The sequence below is a fragment of the Lethenteron reissneri genome, chromosome 21 (assembly GCF_015708825.2).
Source record: "Lethenteron reissneri isolate LAM-NWPU_2019-01 chromosome 21, ASM1570882v1, whole genome shotgun sequence".
In the NCBI taxonomy this organism is placed as follows: domain Eukaryota; kingdom Metazoa; phylum Chordata; class Hyperoartia; order Petromyzontiformes; family Petromyzontidae; genus Lethenteron; species Lethenteron reissneri.
In genome coordinates this window covers 18,388,633-18,405,748 of record NC_083799.1, presented here as the reverse complement: position 1 = coordinate 18,405,748, position 17,116 = coordinate 18,388,633, and the positions used below count along the sequence as shown (strand labels likewise).

The 17,116-nt window shown below is 49.0% G+C and overlaps 1 protein-coding gene across 1 annotated transcript in view; it reads right to left on the bottom strand.

The window, feature by feature from the left end:
- Positions 1-15,390, bottom strand: part of LOC133345342 (src kinase-associated phosphoprotein 2-B-like) — a 124,727-nt gene extending 109,337 nt beyond the window's left edge. Inside the window, 4 exon segments of the mRNA XM_061556020.1 lie at positions 2,324-2,349; positions 6,979-7,081; positions 15,254-15,353; positions 15,355-15,390. Of these exon segments, the coding sequence (XP_061412004.1) occupies positions 2,324-2,349; positions 6,979-7,081; positions 15,254-15,353; positions 15,355-15,390 (265 nt within the window).
- Positions 15,391-17,116: the final 1,726 nt, after the last annotated feature.

Below are 17,116 nucleotides of genomic sequence, written 5' to 3'. Positions count from 1 at the left end.
CGCGCTAACCGCCACACCACCGCTCCCCACTGCACACACAAAGACAAAGATCCCCCGTATAGCCTTAACAGACCGTTGGGGCAAGTTCTTTTAGCGAGCACCTATGCAGGCTGGCACGGCACACAAGAGGGTGGGTGGCGAACACCACGCCCGTCCGCCTTTGTCTCCCCAGTGCTGATGTTTACACACCTGCACCAGGAGGATACGCATTTAAGGCTGAGTCGACCTAGGGGAGCACACACACGCGCTATATACACGCACGGCACGAAACACTGCAATGTTATTTGCTGGCATACGTGGAGTGAGCGTGCACGCGAATAATCAGGGTAATTGCCTGAAACATTCTTGCCCTTTTCTTCAACAAAATACGCACGCGCGCACGTTTAGCCATTTCAGCCAAGGGCAGGGGAATTGTGATTTAAGGATTACCGTATTCTCAATGAGACCCACCGCATTACCTGTGCCCCCCTACACACTCATCTGGTCGCACGCGCGCGCTCACACCCACGCACCTACCGGATTATAAGACGCACCCACACGCTTTCCTTTAAACTACAGGGCTACACGTGTGTCCGGAGAATAAGGTAGGAGTAGTAAAGGATTAACAGATGATTATTTTTCACATTTACACTTTAACGAATCTCCCCCCGCCGTCACCCCCATTCGAATCAAATAATAATAATAAAAATGATGAAAACAATTGATTTATATTCAACTAGCTTTACTAGCCGGCTTCGCCCGAGACTTGGATTTTTGTCTTGGATTAATATGCGGAGGGTGCGGGGGGGGGGGGGTGCGTGACGTCAGCAGGCACACTGCGTCACGCTGCCGCATGCGGGTGACATCACTGATGTGACGTCACCACTCACTTGCCGTGCAAAATATATCCATTATTGCGCCCCCCCCCCCCCCCCCCCAAATACAAAAGTCTATTTTTATACTTTTTGCATTGTGCGCAGTCTGGAAGCTACCCACATGCCAAATTTCAAGAATGTTGCATGTTGGGAAGTACGCTAAACATTTCGAACAGACACACTTATTCGCAAATTTCCCTTATATATAAACAAAAAAATGGGGGTGAATATAGCGCCCTCAAGTGGCTGGTTCGCAGGTCACGGGGTCAACCCGTCGCATCGTCCCCACACGACCACCACTCCACCGCTGGATGACAGTCTGCCCGCAAGTCACCTGCCGCGACGACTCTCACACCAACCCGCGGACTCGTTCCATCCTCGACTGCCACTCCGATGTTGTTGTTGTTATTCTTCGTCTTCTTCGTCTTCTTCTTCACCAACCTCGTCGTCGTCGTCTGTTTCTAGCCACCACGTGTCCTGCCCAAGCCTCACGTGGTGGCTGATTGCCATCGGTGGAGTTGCGGTGTTTCTCAAACTTTGTTTGGCACCCCTCGGACCACCCAGCCCCTCCCCCCTCCTCTCCCCCTCCAGCCCCCCACCTCTGGTGACAAAACTCATTCCACGTATCTCTCTAAATGGCAGGAAGTCCTAAATAATTTATATTAGCGGAACAAATGTATAATATTTTTACTCAGCTATAAGGTTTGTTTTGGGGAGGTGGGGAGGGGCATTTAGAGCTTGAGACAACATTTTGAAGATGGCATTTAACCCAGAATCTGAACATTTATTTTTCCTGCAGGAATCCGATGCGCTATAAAGCTCTTTTTGCACAGATGGCCAGCGCGGGGTATGAACGTTACAACAACAAACAGTACAAAACGTGATAGTAGTACAGAGTACAAGAAAGGTAAACAAACCACCCAAACAAAACTAAACCGTTCCCATCCTACCAGGCAAAGCCCACTGAGGTATTAACTTATATTTCAGAAGCGACCTGGCCACGATTGATAGCTCAACAAAGTGGCACCTCCGTTTGGACATTTACCAAAATCACCCGCATTGTAACCATCCAGTTGCGTCTCTAGCCAATCTCCATCATTCCATCTCTATCCTCATTTAAACTGACTCAATTGTTAAGATCACTCTAGGTTTAAGTGCGAATGCAGCTTTACAACATAATTGCTCTGACCGTATCAAGTGTGTGTTTATGTTTGTTTACATGCGTAGTTGTGGAATATTTTGCAAGGTGTCTACCTGCAGAGTTTGGCCTTTCAAAAAGAGCTTCTTAGCTCTACGGGCGTGACTCGGGAATTAAACTTCTGATTCTGAACACAACCATATTCATCATAAGGCACGGGGGCGGCGGTCAGGGGGGGTCAGGGGGGAATTAACCCCCCACCCCCCCCCCCAGCAATCCCCAATGATATGTAAATGAATGTGAAACAAAATACGTAAGAAAGTGAACGTACCACGGTGAGTCAGGTCCAGTCGGTACCTAAGAGGTAAACAGAAGCGAAAGCGGTTGCGTTATTACTATTGTTGTTGTTATTGTTGTTGTTGTTGTTATTGTTGTTGTTATTCACACTGCTGTGTCAACACGCGAGCGTACAGGCGGCACGGTGTCATTGCGTGGCACAGTCCAAATAAACATCTCATAGGGAATCAACTTGCGTTTAGAGTATTTGGCCGAAATGAATTTGCACGCGATGGGCCGCTCCGTTGAGCTATCATTTGTGGCCAGGTCGCCTCTAGAAAAAAAGATCAATGCAGCTCAGTGGAGTCTTACCTGGTAACAATAAAAACGATGCTAATAGGTGAGGTAGGCTTAAACGATGGTCGCGCGGTAGGTGCGATTCCCCGCCGTGTTGGTGAACTGCCTCCCCTCGGGAGCCACCACTCCTCGGCTCTCACCGGGGCTCTCATCTCACCATAAATTATAGCGGCCCTCCGTCCGTGCATCTGGCTATATCTGTTGAAGCTCGGAAATCAAAACGAATCGCTCTTTCACGTCTGGCACCCGAAGTATGTTTTATTTGAATGTTTTTTTTTTAAAGCTCGGATTTATTGCAAACGTTTCTCGTTAAACTTTGATGTTGACATTTATTGTCGTTTTAAAGCTTTCGTGACTGCAGGGATTCATCTTCTTGGTTCTTTCGGTAAAGTCACGTAGAAGGGAAGTAATAAAATAATAAAAATAAAACATAATAAAATAATTCTCACGACGTTTCGGCTACAACGCAAGCAGCCGTCTTCAGGTGACTAACTTTGCATTCTTCACCTGAAGACGGCTGCTTGCGTTGTAGCCGAAACGTCGTGAGAATTATTTTATTATGTTTTATTTTTATTATTTTATTACTTCCCTTCTACGTGGTGACTTTACCGAAAGAACCAAGAAGATGTATTGTCGTGTTAGGGGCCCCCGTGTGTGTGCGTGTGTTGCGTGGCTGCACGTGCAGATCACGCGGCTATACACTCGATCCGTGGGATTATATTTTCACTTCACATGGAATGAAGTCCATCGCAGGACGGGACGCGCCATCTCCAATGAAGAGTGCAGGTACTTTGTGGAAAGACGGACATCATGTCGTAGCACGAGAAGGGGTGGGATGAGATTGGACGAGATGGGTTCAGAGTCGTGATGTGGTGGCACGGTAATTTCACTGAAATAGGATGGGATCAAATAAGGCTGGAGTGGAAGAGACAGGAGTGGGTTTAGAGAGGATGACAAGTGGATGATAAGGGATGGAGGGCAGCGAGATGCGAATACATTTTATAGAGGATTCTAAGAAAAGGTAATTCACGTGAAGTGGATGGAATTTTGATAAGAATCGATGTGATGGGTTTAAATGGGATTGGATGGAATCGGGTAGGTATTGGATGGTAAGATGTGGGATTGGACGTGAAGGCATGTGACCAGATGGGAATGGGATGGAAAAAATTAACCCGTAAAAACAAAGTTTTTCACTATAAATCCTTTATATGCGTGGCGGCTAGAGTCCTCTCGTCCTCTGGCTTGAGATGGCTGCCACCTATGGGTCAGATGATTGTCTGCCAGTATTAAGCGATTGGTAATTAAATATTTAATTTGTTTTCCCTAAACAGTGTAAAATTTTGGAAAAAAAATTTCACGAACATTAATTGTCTCACACAACGAGTCTGTGTGCAAAATGTCAGCTCGATTGGATCACGGGAAGTGGGTTAAAAAAACGACCGAAAGATTTGCACGGTCGTAAGCAAGCAAGCAAGTGAACTTAATATAAAGGATTTAAAAAGAAGAAATGCGAAGGTGGGAAGGATTGGGAAAGAGGGTTGATGGCATTGCGAGGAGAATGGGTATGGAAGCAGGCTTTACTTATTTAACACTTCATTAGCCTCACACGCTCCAAATAACGGCCCCCCCCCCCACGTCTGTAAGTAGACACGCGCTCTTTAATTTACGAACTTGCCCCCCCCCCCCCCCCCCAAAAAAAAGGCATAATAACTTTGCAAAGTGAAATCTAATTTACGAAAACAGTTAGGATGTTCTTTTTATTTTAATTGCAAACCGAACGCTGATCTAGACACAGACTATTACCGCTGTACGTACTGCATAATTAATTGTAAATTAACTATTACCTCCCCAGAGAGGCGAGTAATTAATACGCGGTGGAAGCGTGCAATTGCAATTAGCGCGGCATTGTCATCGTGAGTGAATTTTAAGGAACTCGGATTTTTCCGTGTTTTCTGTTTTGCCTGCCGGTTACTGACTGCTAGCTCCTAGTTACATCGTCGCAGCGGGAAGCACTTATACATGCAACGGCTGTGCCACTGGAATTCAATTGCCCCTAACGGTTACTTGTGACTTCTTTTTTTTTGGCTGGGAAATGAAGCTGCACTCACTGGAAATTATTTAATGACGTCCCCCGCACAGACGGGGAAACAGCCGAGGACGGCGGGGTGAGCAGGAGGGAGAATTGAGGGTGAGTTGGAACGATGCGGTAGAACGAAATGTATTAGTTTTTTTTTTCTAACTAGGTGACTTTACCGAAAGAACCTAAAGAGTATGAAATGTATTATTATAATCATCATCATGTTTGTTTACCAAGGAGCAGCCTCACTGAGTCTCGTGACCCCCGTTTTCAAGGGGGGTGCCATGGTGGCGAGATGTTAACTACCTCGCCTGCTATACAGGATGTCGCGGGTTCAATCCCGACTTTGTCGCCAGAATATGTGGAGTTTGCGTGTTTTCCCCGTGGTCGCGTGAATGTTTCTCCGGGTCCTCTGGTTGTTCCCTCCACATTTAGAAGCGACATGGGTGGGTTTAGAGTATTCGGCTGCTGTACATTTACACGTTATAAGCCATTCCGTTGAGCTACCATTTGTGGCCAGGCTGCTTCTGAAAAAGAGCTACATAGTTCAGTGGGCCTTACCTGCTACAATAAAATACAACAATAGTTTAGTTTATTGTTGGGTCAACGTCGAGGTCTGTCAGCTGTGAGAGGGCCTCGGAAGAATGAAAACGACACGAACTGATCTCCCTACTGAAGCCTCTACTATAGCTCAGTGGGCCAGAGCTGGTAATTAAAAAAAATATATTTTTAGTTTACATTTCCAATTGACGTTACTTTCTTCCAAGCTGACAAATGTGGGCCACAATGCTGTTCAATGACGTCATCGAATTATTTAGCGTCAACTTTGGACGCAGACGGCAGTCGTAGCGTGATGTATGGGCAATACGCCCGCAGTATTAACCAGGGCGCCCGCTTGATTTGGAACCGCGAATCTCTGCAACAAGCGGCAAACGTGCTACCACCCTGGATATCAATTGGAACGGTGGATGTGACGAGAGCAGAGGCACGGAGTAGAAGCTTAACAAATAGAGCAATAAAAATCTATGATGATAAATAATAATACTTTTTTTTGAAATAACGAATTTAACAATCATCCCAAAACGTGGGTGAGTTGTTCACGATAACGGAGAGATTCTTTAAGATCCATTTTTGTCGAATTCGGCAAAAACACCCCCCCCCCCTCCCTCAATATATCAAGATCCCACAATACACGGTGGTGTATACGAAACGGTGGGTCCTGAATACGTGAGGTCATGGAGCAGGCCCCAAAACCTGCCCACGGCCCAATTAAAATGAAGCCCTACTGTCGGTCGTGATGTAAATCGTTATATTGCGATAATGATTTGCTATGTTAATTTTAGTCTTCTCGCTTATCCGTTATTGTTTATTTATCCGTTGATTTCACTGTGACTTAAACTAGATTCGAAGCTTTCGCGACTGCGGGAATTACTGTTTGGTTCTTTCGGTAAAGTCACGTAGAAAATCAAATCAAATAATAATCGAATATGACGTTTCGGTTGCAACACAAGCAGCCATCGTCAGGTAAGAATGAATGATAAAACACAGACACGGAAACAACATGTCTCTCTCTCTCTCTCTGCATGTGTGTGTGCCTAAGTTGTTTCCGTGTCTGTGTTTTATCATTCATTCTTACCTGATGATGGCTCCTTGTGTTGCAACCGAAACGTCGTATTCTATTATTATCTGATTTTATTTTCTACGTGACTTTACCGAAAGAACCAAAGAGCAGTAACCGTGACTTTTTGCGTCTGTGGGGGTCGGGCGGTGTTGGTTTTTGTCTGCTGATGAAACCCGATTTGAGGGCGTATTGACTCACTGCAAGGCCGTAGCCAAGGAGTGAACATTTGGGGGGACCAAATCTTCCAGGGGGTCTGGGGGTCCCCCCCAGAAAAAAAAATCTAAATTTGAAAATACATTTTTGCCTAAAATAAAAAAATGTAACTAACATATAGGATGGACTTTTAATTAAATTTTTACAATAATGTCTACAAGTGCATTGTATTACATTGCTCTGTTTTTTCTTTTTTACCTTTTCTTGTTTCATTGTATGTAATGGCAGAGATTATGGATTCATAAAGTACAACCATAACCACAATCATATAAACAGAAATCTATTTTACCGCAATATTTTGGGGGGGGGACATTTTTAACATATTTGAATATTGGGGAGGGGGTGTGTGTGTGTGTCCCAATATTTATTATAATTACCGCCTTGACTCACTGGGCAACGCCAAAGAAACCGCGCGCAAGGTACACACTGCATTGGCGCTTACTGATCTCGGCAGAGCCGCACGCTTTTCTGCAGCGATATCTTGAGCGCCTTCGTCTTCACGTCCATCTTCTCGTCGGCGATCGCCCTCAGGAAGTTGTCCATCTCTGCGGAGATCAACGCGAAAGAGCGCCGTGAGCCACCCTCCCACACACCCCCACCACATACACACACACATACAAAGATCCCCCGTGTAGCCTTAACAGACTGTTGAGGCAAGTGCTGTTAGCGAGCAGCTATGAAGGCCAGAACAGCACGCGATGGGGTGGGTGGCCAGCACCACGCCGGCCGCCTTTGTCTCCCCAGTGGCGATGTTTATACACCGCTCCAGGTACTCATTTGAGGCTGAATCGACTCAGGGGTGGCCCAGGACCAGTTCAGATAATCGTCACTGATTTTGACCGTGTGCGGGAATCGAACTCGGATCGCCAGGTTCGTAGCGCAGTGCTAACCGCTACACCACCGCTCCCCATCCACTACGCACGCGCACGCACGTGGACTTCTCGCGGAATCGCCGAGGCGTTTTGTGTAAAGACGTCCGCACGACACTCGTGTGGCCTCGGCGTTTCGTTCGCTGCGAGGCTCCTGCCCGGGATGGGCCTCGAAATGCCCCGATGACAAACAGCTCGGGGGTGATGCTGCCCGTTGCACCGCCGTTTTGAAAAAATAAGCTGATCGATCAAGTGGGTTTTTTTAGCAGGTAAGATAACAAAAATAATGATATTCTTGGTTCTTTTGGTAAAGTCATGTAGAAGGGAAATAATAAAATAATAAAAATATAAAACAATAAAATTATCTCGACGTTTCGACTGCAACACAAGCAATCATCATCATGATCATCATCATGATCATCATGATCATGATGATGATCATGATAATAATAATAATCATGTTGCAGTCGAAACGTCATCATCATGATGATGATTGCTTGTGTTGCAGTCGAAACGTCGTGAGAATTGTATTGTTTGATATTTTTATTATTTTATTATCTCCCTTCTACGTGACTTTACCGAAAGAACCAAGAATATGAATCCCTGCAGTCACGAAAGCTTTAAATAAAAAAGTAATGATGTAGTTTTATTTGTTTTTAGTTTTTAAGAGATTTTTTTACCCGCCTATTTTGAGCTTTGATGCTTACCACCCGTGTATCGATAGTTCAATGTCAACGTGGATTCTTATTGAGAGAGCACTGTGTGTTGTCGTCTTGGTGTGGTCCGGGACTGTTTTGCTGCCTTGTCCAAGCTTGCATTGAGTGTTGAACAATCGGTAGGAATTGATGCACTTATGCATGTTGTACCTTTATACGTTGTTCATCATAATAAAGGTGTTTTGGGTTAGATGGCAACATCCGGCAAATCTCCCGACGATGCTGGATGTAATTACCAGCGAAACGTCGAACTACTCAAATTGTAAATTCTGTGGATTTACTCTCCAGCACACCGGTGGGCTAAAGTAGTATACTACACTATACACTACACTATACACTACACTATACACTACATACTACACGACTATACAATACACTACTGTACACTACACTATACACTACACACTACACTATACAAGACACTGTACACTACTATACACTACTATACACTACACTATACACTCCTGTACACTACACTATACACTACTATACACTACACTATACACTCCTGTAGACTACACTATACACTACTATACACTACACTATACACTCCTGTACACTACACTATACACTACTATACACTACACTATACACTCCTGTACACTACACTATACACTACTATACACTACTATACACTACTATACACTATTATACACTACACTATACACTCCTGTCATCATCATCATCATGGCTTGGCTTCGCGAACGAAGATCTAGGAAGGACATCCACGTCTTCTGCAGGCACGCTGGTGGCTGAAGAGGCCTATGCGGGACAGGCAGGTCCTGCCACAACAGCTGCAAGTGAAGGTCTCATCTGGGATGGGTGCTGAGGGATGACGGTTCTTCCTCCTTCTCCTTTTGTCCTCCATACGGGCCCTGCGGGTATCTTCGAAGAAGGAGGTGGCCTGGTGGACTGTGTGCCGCCAGGAGTTGCGATCAGCTGCTTGTGTTGCCCACTGACGGTGATCGATGCAGCAAGCAGTGAGGGACTTCTTCAGGGAGTCTTTGTATCGCTTTCGTGGTGCCCCTATGTCGCGATGGCCAGAGGACAGTTCCCCATACAGCACAATCTTAGGCAAGCGGTGGTTCTCCATCCTGGCGATGTGCCCTGCCCAACGAAGCTGTGTCTTGAGGACCATGGCCTCGATGCTGATGACCTTCGCTGACTTGAGGACTTCAGTGTTGGCGACGAAGTCACTCCAGTGAATATTGAAGATTGTGCGCCTTTTATTTGGTTGAGGGGTGTAGGGAGCTCTGGGTAGAGGTAGTACCTTTGTTTTCTGGTAGCTGCACTCAATTTTTGAGTGGACGGAAACACTGGTCCTCATCCATCTCCTAAATCTCTGACGTCTGGCTCCTAGTGCCACACCCCGGTAAACCGCTTCAGCTGGCGGGCTAAACGACGTGAGGGGGTGATGTCAACACTGCATCACTGGGCGAATGAACTCCCACGACGGAGTCACCGGCCAGGGCGGAAGGGTCTCGTTAGGACCCAACGGCCAAGTGTTCGGGACCAAGGCGCGCCACTTCGTTACTGTGGACTGCGGCTGTGGCCTACCAGCTATGGTTTGAAATAGCAGGGAAGGTGGATCTCTTCAGCCTTGGAAGGCCGTCTACCTAGGAGAAGGAAACTCTGATGTAAAACCTACGGCCCGAGGACCTCGCTGTCACCGTCCCAGCTTGCTAGGCCATGGCAGACGAACCCCGGGTTTAAAGGGTGGGGTCAGTTCTGCGCACACTGCACTCCACTTGAAAGCTCCTTTGCGCAGGCAAGAAGGAAATCACGTCTACCCCCCCCCCCCCCCGGTTTCACTAAGTCCTGTAGCGATGGGAAAGGGGCGAACTCGGCAGGTGTAAGATGACACTGGCAGCCGCAGTCTCAATCCTGCATGCAGGCGGCTCAGGCGCAAGTGGTCGTCTGATGATGACCTGGAAACGACATCATCACCCGGCAGCACCCTGAGCGACCAAGCAGCCTTTTCTAGGGACAGCACTGCTTGCTCCACACGGAGAGGGGCCTAGAAAAGGTGGCCTAAACAAAGCTCGTCTCCTCCTCCCTCAGTTGGCTTACCGCGGTCAACGGGCATCTTCATATGCGGTCGAATTACATCAAAGAATCGACGGCGCATCCCACTCGCCTTAAAAGGTGGGAAAGGACTCAAACTCGCATGCTGGAACATCAGAACCATGCTAGACTCAGCTGACAGCACTCGACCTGAGCGACGATCTGCTCTAATTGCACACGAACTCGCTCTGCTGGATGTTGACATCGCCGCCCTCAGCGAAATCCGCTTTTCAGAGGAAGGGAGTCTGAGGGAGCATGGCGCAGGTTACACTCTCTACTGGTCAGGCAAACCAGCGACAGAGAGACGCCGTTCAGGTGTCGGCTTCATGATCAGGGACTCTATCGCTACCAAGCTTGCAAGCCTGCCAACTGGTCACTCTGACCGCATCATCTCAATGCGTCTACCACTTCGTGACCAGCAACACGCAACGCTGCTCAGTGTGTACGCTCCAACTCTCCAGGCAGATCCCGCTGATAAAGACAAGTTTTACTCCGACCTACGCAGCCTTCTGCAGGATATCCCAGCTGACGACAAGATTGTCATCCTTGGCGACTTCAACGCCAGAGTGGGCAGAGACTCGGAAACCTGGAAAGGCGTACTTGGAAGGCACGGTGTGGGCAGCTGCAACGACAATGGACGCTTGTTACTTGAACTCTGTGCGGAACAGCAGCTTTCCATTACCAACACCATCTTCCAGCAGAAAAACAGTCTGAAAACAACCTGGATGCACCCTCGGTCAAAACATTGGCATCTCATAGACTACATCCTTGTGCGCCAGCGTGACCTAAAAGATGTCTTTCACACCAGGGTAATGCCCAGCGCCGAGAGTCACACAGACCACCGTCTTGTCCGCTGCAAACTCAGCTTTCACTTTAAACCCAGACCAAGAAACGGTGGCGCCCCGAGGAAGAAGCTCAAAGTCTGCAGCCTTCAGTCTGCCGTGGTCAAAGCAGCTTTCCAGAAAAGCCTACGATCTAGGCTAGAGGAACCGAGCTGCCTAGGAGACTCGCCTCCGATTCCTGAAGTGCTGTGGGACCGCATCAAAACTGTTGTTCTGCAAACATCTGAAGATACCCTCGGATTCTCCACGAAGAAAAACAGAGATTGGTTCGATGAGAACAACTTAGAAGTCCAGGAGCTGCTGTCAAAGAAGAGATCAGCACACCAGGCCCACCTGGCCCGACCATCCTGCCCGCACAAAAAAGCAGCCTTCCGCCTGGAATGCAGCACCATCCAGCGCAAGCTTCGAGAGATTCAGAACGAGTGGTGGACCAACCTCGCAGTAAAAACTCAGGTTTGCGCTGATACTGGCGACTACAGGGGATTCTACGAAGCCCTAAAAGCGGTATATGGCCCCTCGTACCAAATCCTGAGCCCCCTGCGGAGTGCAGACGGGAACAAACTGCTCACTGAAAAGGACTCAATCCTGAACCGCTGGTCTGAGCACTTCTACACGCTCTTCAATGCTAGCCGCTCAGTCCAAGAACCAGCGATTGACCGCATCCCACAACAACCAGTGAAAACCGAACTGGATGTGGCACCAACATTACAAGAGACTGAGGAAGCCATTAAACAGCTGAAGAGTGGTAAAGCTGCAGGAGTCGATGGCATCCCTCCTGAAGTATGGAAGAACGGAGGCCCAGCATTACACACCAAACTCCATGAATTCTTCGTCTGCTGCTGGGAGCAGGGTAAACTCCCTCAAGATCTCAAAGATGCAGTCATCATCACCCTGTACAAGAACAAAGGGGAGAAATCAGACTGTTCCAATTATCGTGGCATAACACTTCTGTCCGTCGCCGGCAAAATCCTCGCAAGAGTACTGCTGAATAGACTGGTACCCGCAATAGCTGAAGATCACCTCCCAGAGACCCAGTGTTGCTTTAGAGCCAACCGGGGAACCACAGACATGGTGTTTGTCCTGAGGCAGATTCAGGAAAAGTGCCGGGAGCAAAACAAAGCACTGTACGTCACCTTTGTGGACCTGACAAAAGCGTTTGACACCGTGAGCAGGCAGGGACTTTGGAAAATCCTGGACAAGCTAGGCTGCCCACCGAAGTTCCTCACCATGATCGTCCAGCTTCATGAAGACCAGCTTGGACAAGTCAGACATAGCAACAATCTCTCGCAGCCCTTCCCTATTGCAAACGGCGTGAAACAGGGCTGTGTTCTTGCTCCCACGCTGTTCACCATTTTGTTCAGCATGATGCTCCAGCAGGTCACAGAGGACCTCGACGACGCTGATGGCGTATACATCCGTTTTCGTCTCGACGGGAGCGTGTTCAACCTGAGGCGTTTGCAGGCCCACACAAAGACCATGGAGCAACTGATCAGGGAGCTGCTTTTTGCTGACGATGCCGCCCTCCTTGCTCATACAGAGGCAGCTATGCAGCGAATTACGTCCTGTTTCGCGAAAACAGCTCAGATCTTCGGCCTTGAAGTCAGCCTGAGGAAGACTGAAGTTCTTCATCAGTCCGCACCCCAGGAGGAGCACCATCCACCAAGCATCTTCATTGAACAAACAGAACTGAAAGCTGTCCACCAGTTCAGCTACTTGGGGTGCGTCATCTCGTCTGACGCCAAGATCGACAATGAAGTCGACAACAGGCTGGCCAAGGCAAACAGTGCATTTGGCAGACTATACAAACGTGTCTGGAACAACAGAAACCTTAAAAGAGCCACAAAGGTCAACGTCTACAAAGCTGTTGTGCTGACCACTCTCCTGTATGGCGCTGAGTCATGGGTCACGTACCGTCGTCACCTGAGTCTCCTCGAGCGTTTCCATCAGCGCTGCCTCCGCACAATCTTCACACTCCTGTACACTACACTATACACTACTATGCACTACACTATACACTACTATACACTACACTATACACTCCTGTACACTACACTATACACTACTATACACTACTATACACTACTATACACTACACTATACACTCCTGTACACTACACTATACACTACTATGCACTACACTATACACTACTATACACTACACTATACACTACTGTACACTATACACTACTATACACTACACTATACACTACTATACACACACTATACACTACTATACACTACACTATACACTACTATACACTATACTACACACTACTATACACTACACTATACACTACTATATACTACTATACACTACACTATACACTACTGTACACTACACTATACACTACTGTACACTACTATACACTACACTATACACTACTATACACCTATACTAGTAACTAATTAGCACGTGTTTGTTCACGTGACAAACCTTACTGGCTGTGTCGGGTGGTGGAGGGTTACGACACATTTATACTTACGCGATCTCACCCAAACACCTTTATCATGAAGAATATTGGTCGCGAAAGCCAGCTCCGTGGTTAACACGTTATCAATTTATTTTCTCTTATAATTTTTCGTAACACGTTTAGCGTTTTTCTATTTAACACGCATACATTTTTGTTTGTATCGTTTGTTGTTGCGACTCGCTACTGGACATTCTGTTAAAATACCAACCCTGAATAGTCTCATTAAAGATTATCCATCATCAGCCATGATCAATCCACTGCTTGACGAAAGCCCCCCCCCCTCTCCCCAGGCCATCGCCCCCCCCCCCCTCGCGGCTCTGCCAATGGAACACCCCACAGAGGAGTAAGTGGGCATCTTCCTCTCGCGCGCGCCTCCGCCTGTTTCCACTGCTCAGCAGCTTGAGCTCAAGCTCGTGTCCCATCTCTGCACAATCTCTGCGGGCCGTCGTGTCGCTTACGACGGCGGTTCGCTCGTCTCACCCCAGCCCCCCAAACCCATATAATTTAAATGCCCACAGCGGCTGTGAGCGCTGTGGGGCCGTCCATAAATGACGTCACGCGATTTTGAACGATTTTTTACCCCCCCCCACCCCCTCCATCGTCACACGGCGTCACAAAAAGTCAGACCCCCCCCCTCAAATATGACGTCACAAAGCTCTGCCCCCCCCTCAAATATGACGTCACAAAAAGTCAGACCCCCGCCCCTCAAATATGACGTCACAAAGCTCTGCCCCCCCCCCCCAAAACCATATTTCCATCTTGAAAATAAACCATGCTTCAAATCGCTTTAAACTATTGTCATTGTAGTGCGTATTTAATGTGCCGCTGCACTCTGATGTTGTAGGAGAAACATTTATTAAAAAGTATATTTAATTAAGTAGAACGTGTTGTCTTTATTTATTTAAAGTTGCGCATTTTGATGTGACGTCACATTTCTCACCACCCCCTCGTCACACATCGTCACAAATGTCCCCCCCCCCTAGGTGCGTGACGTCATTTATGGACGGCCCTTCTGCGGAAACAGCAGCGGCAGATTCTGTAGGGGCATTTCATTTAAAACTATGAATTTTTATATTTTATTTCACCAGGTAAGGCGCCACTGAGCGAGGCAGCTCTTGCCAGAAGCGACCTGATGATCGCTCAACTAAGTTGCATTAAATTTCGATGTAAAGCTTTCGTGACTGCAGGGATTCATCTCCTTGGTTCTCTCGTTCATAGCATACGCCAAAAACAAACGCTGTCTGTTCGTCGCTTGTGAATTCAACCAGAAAACAAACATTGTTGTCGTATCTTCTTGGTTCTTTCGGTAAAGTCACGTAGAAAGGAAATAATAAAGTAATAAAAATAAAACATAATAAAATACAATTCTCACGACGTTTCGGCCACAACGCAAGCAGCCGTCCTCAGGTGAAGAACAGGGCTGTCGGAAAGACAGCGTTGTCGTAATTCGGACAGCTGACCTCATTGTAAACCCATTCACAGGGCTGCCTTGGAGTGAGTATACACGGCACTACCGCAAGATTACACCACTGTCTACTATACTATTGTGTACCCTACATTCCTATCATCGTATGAGCAGGTTTAAGGCCAAGTAAGGTCGTGGTGGATGTGGCCGGCTGTGACGGAGACGGAAAAACACGGAGACACGGGGAAGAAGACACGGGGACAGAGATACACACAGACAGAGAGACACGGGAGGGTGAGGGGGTGAGGCTCGTGTGTGTGTGTGTGGTGGTGGTGGTGCAGACGCCTCGCCTCTGATGAGTGCGGCCACGTCTCTCGGGAGGCCCTCGTTGTCCATCTTCGATGCCGGCTCGAGGAAGTGGCTCCTGCAACACGAACACGCGGAAGCAGCGAGGAGGAGGGAGAGCCTGCTTATCAAGCCGCTCCATCTCTCTGCGTCACGGTCCCCCACCTGCTGCAACGTGCCCGCAGTCTGCAGCCCCCCAGCGAGTTTCCGTCACCTGAAGCTTGCGGCTGTAAAATTCCTCGCCTGCTACACACGCGGCCCGTGGGTTGTACGTTTGGAGTTTGCGTTTCTCTCGCACGTGACTTTTCTTTCGTGTTGTGCGCGGTGCATTTAGCGCCACAGCGCGTGGATTTATGGCGTTCGTTTTCATTTGTGTTGCTGGTGACTTTGTGTGTTTCATATCGGAATCGCCTCCAGTGCTGCTGCTGCTGGCGGCAATAAAAGTGGTTTAAAAGGCAAGTCTCTTTCTCTCTTTCTCCGTGGTCGTGTGCATTTTTCTCCGGCTGTAGGCTGGAGCCTGGAGCTGTAGGCTGGAGCTGGAGCTGTAGACTGGAGCCTGGGGCTGTAGACTGGAGCCTGGAGCTGTAGACTGGAGCATGGGGCTGTAGGCTGGAGCATGGAGCTGTAGACTGGAGCCTGGGGCTGTAGACTGGAGCCTGGGGCTGTAGACTGGAGCATGGAGCTGTAGACTGGAGCTGTAGACTGGAGCCTGGGGCTGTAGACTGGAGCCTGGGGCTGTAGACTGGAGCCTGGGGCTGTAGACTGGAGCCTGGGGCTGTAGACTGGAGCCTGGGGCTGTAGACTGGAGCCTGGGGCTGTAGGCTGGAGCCTGGAGCCTGGAGCTGTAGACTGGAGCTGTAGGCTGGGGCCTGGGGATGTAGACTGGAGCCTGGGGCTGTAGGCTGTAGGCTGGAGCTGTAGACTGGAGCCTGGAACCTGGAGCTGTAGGCTGGAGCTGTAGACTGGAGCCTGGAGCCTGGAGCTGTAGGCTGGAGCTGTAGACTGGAGCCTGGAGCCTGGAGCCTGGAGCTATAGGCTGGAGCATGGAGCTGTAGACTGGAGCCTGGAGCTGTAGGCTGGAGCATGGAGCTGTAGACTGGAGCTGGAGCTGTAGGCTGGAGCCTGGGGCTGTAGACTGGAGCCTGGGGCTGTAGGCTGGAGCCTGGGGCTGTAGGCTGGAGCCTGGGGCTGTAGACTGGAGCATGGGGCTGTAGGCTGGAGCATGGGGCTGTAGACTGGAGCCTGGGGCTGTAGGCTAGAGCCTGGGGCTGTAGACTGTAGCATGGGGCTGTAGACTGGAGCCTGGAGCTGTAGGCTGGAGCCTGGGGCTGTAGACTGGAGCCTGGGGCTGTAGGCTGGAGCCTGGGGCTGTAGACTGGAGCATGGGGCTGTAGGCTGGAGCGTGGAGGCGTAGACTGGAGCATGGGGCTGTAGACTGGAGCCTGGGGCTGTAGACTGGAGCCTGGGGCTGTAGACTGGAGCCTGGGGCTGTAGGCTGGAGCCTGGGGCTGTAGACTGGAGCATGGGGCTGTAGGCTGGAGCATGGGGCTGTAGACTGGAGCCTGGGGCTGTAGGCTGGAGCCTGGGGCTGTAGACTGGAGCATGGGGCTGTAGACTGGAGCCTGGAGCTGTAGGCTGGAGCCTGGGGCTGTAGACTGGAGCCTGGGGCTGTAGGCTGGAGCATGGGGCTGTAGACTGGAGCCTGGGGCTGTAGGCTGGAGCCTGGGGCTGTAGACTGGAGCATGGGGCTGTAGACTGGAGCCTGGAGCTGTAGGCTGGAGCCTGGGGCTGTAGACTGGAGCCTGGGGCTGTAGACTGGAGCATGGGGCTGTAGGCTGGAGCGTGGAGGTGTAGACTGGAGCATGGGG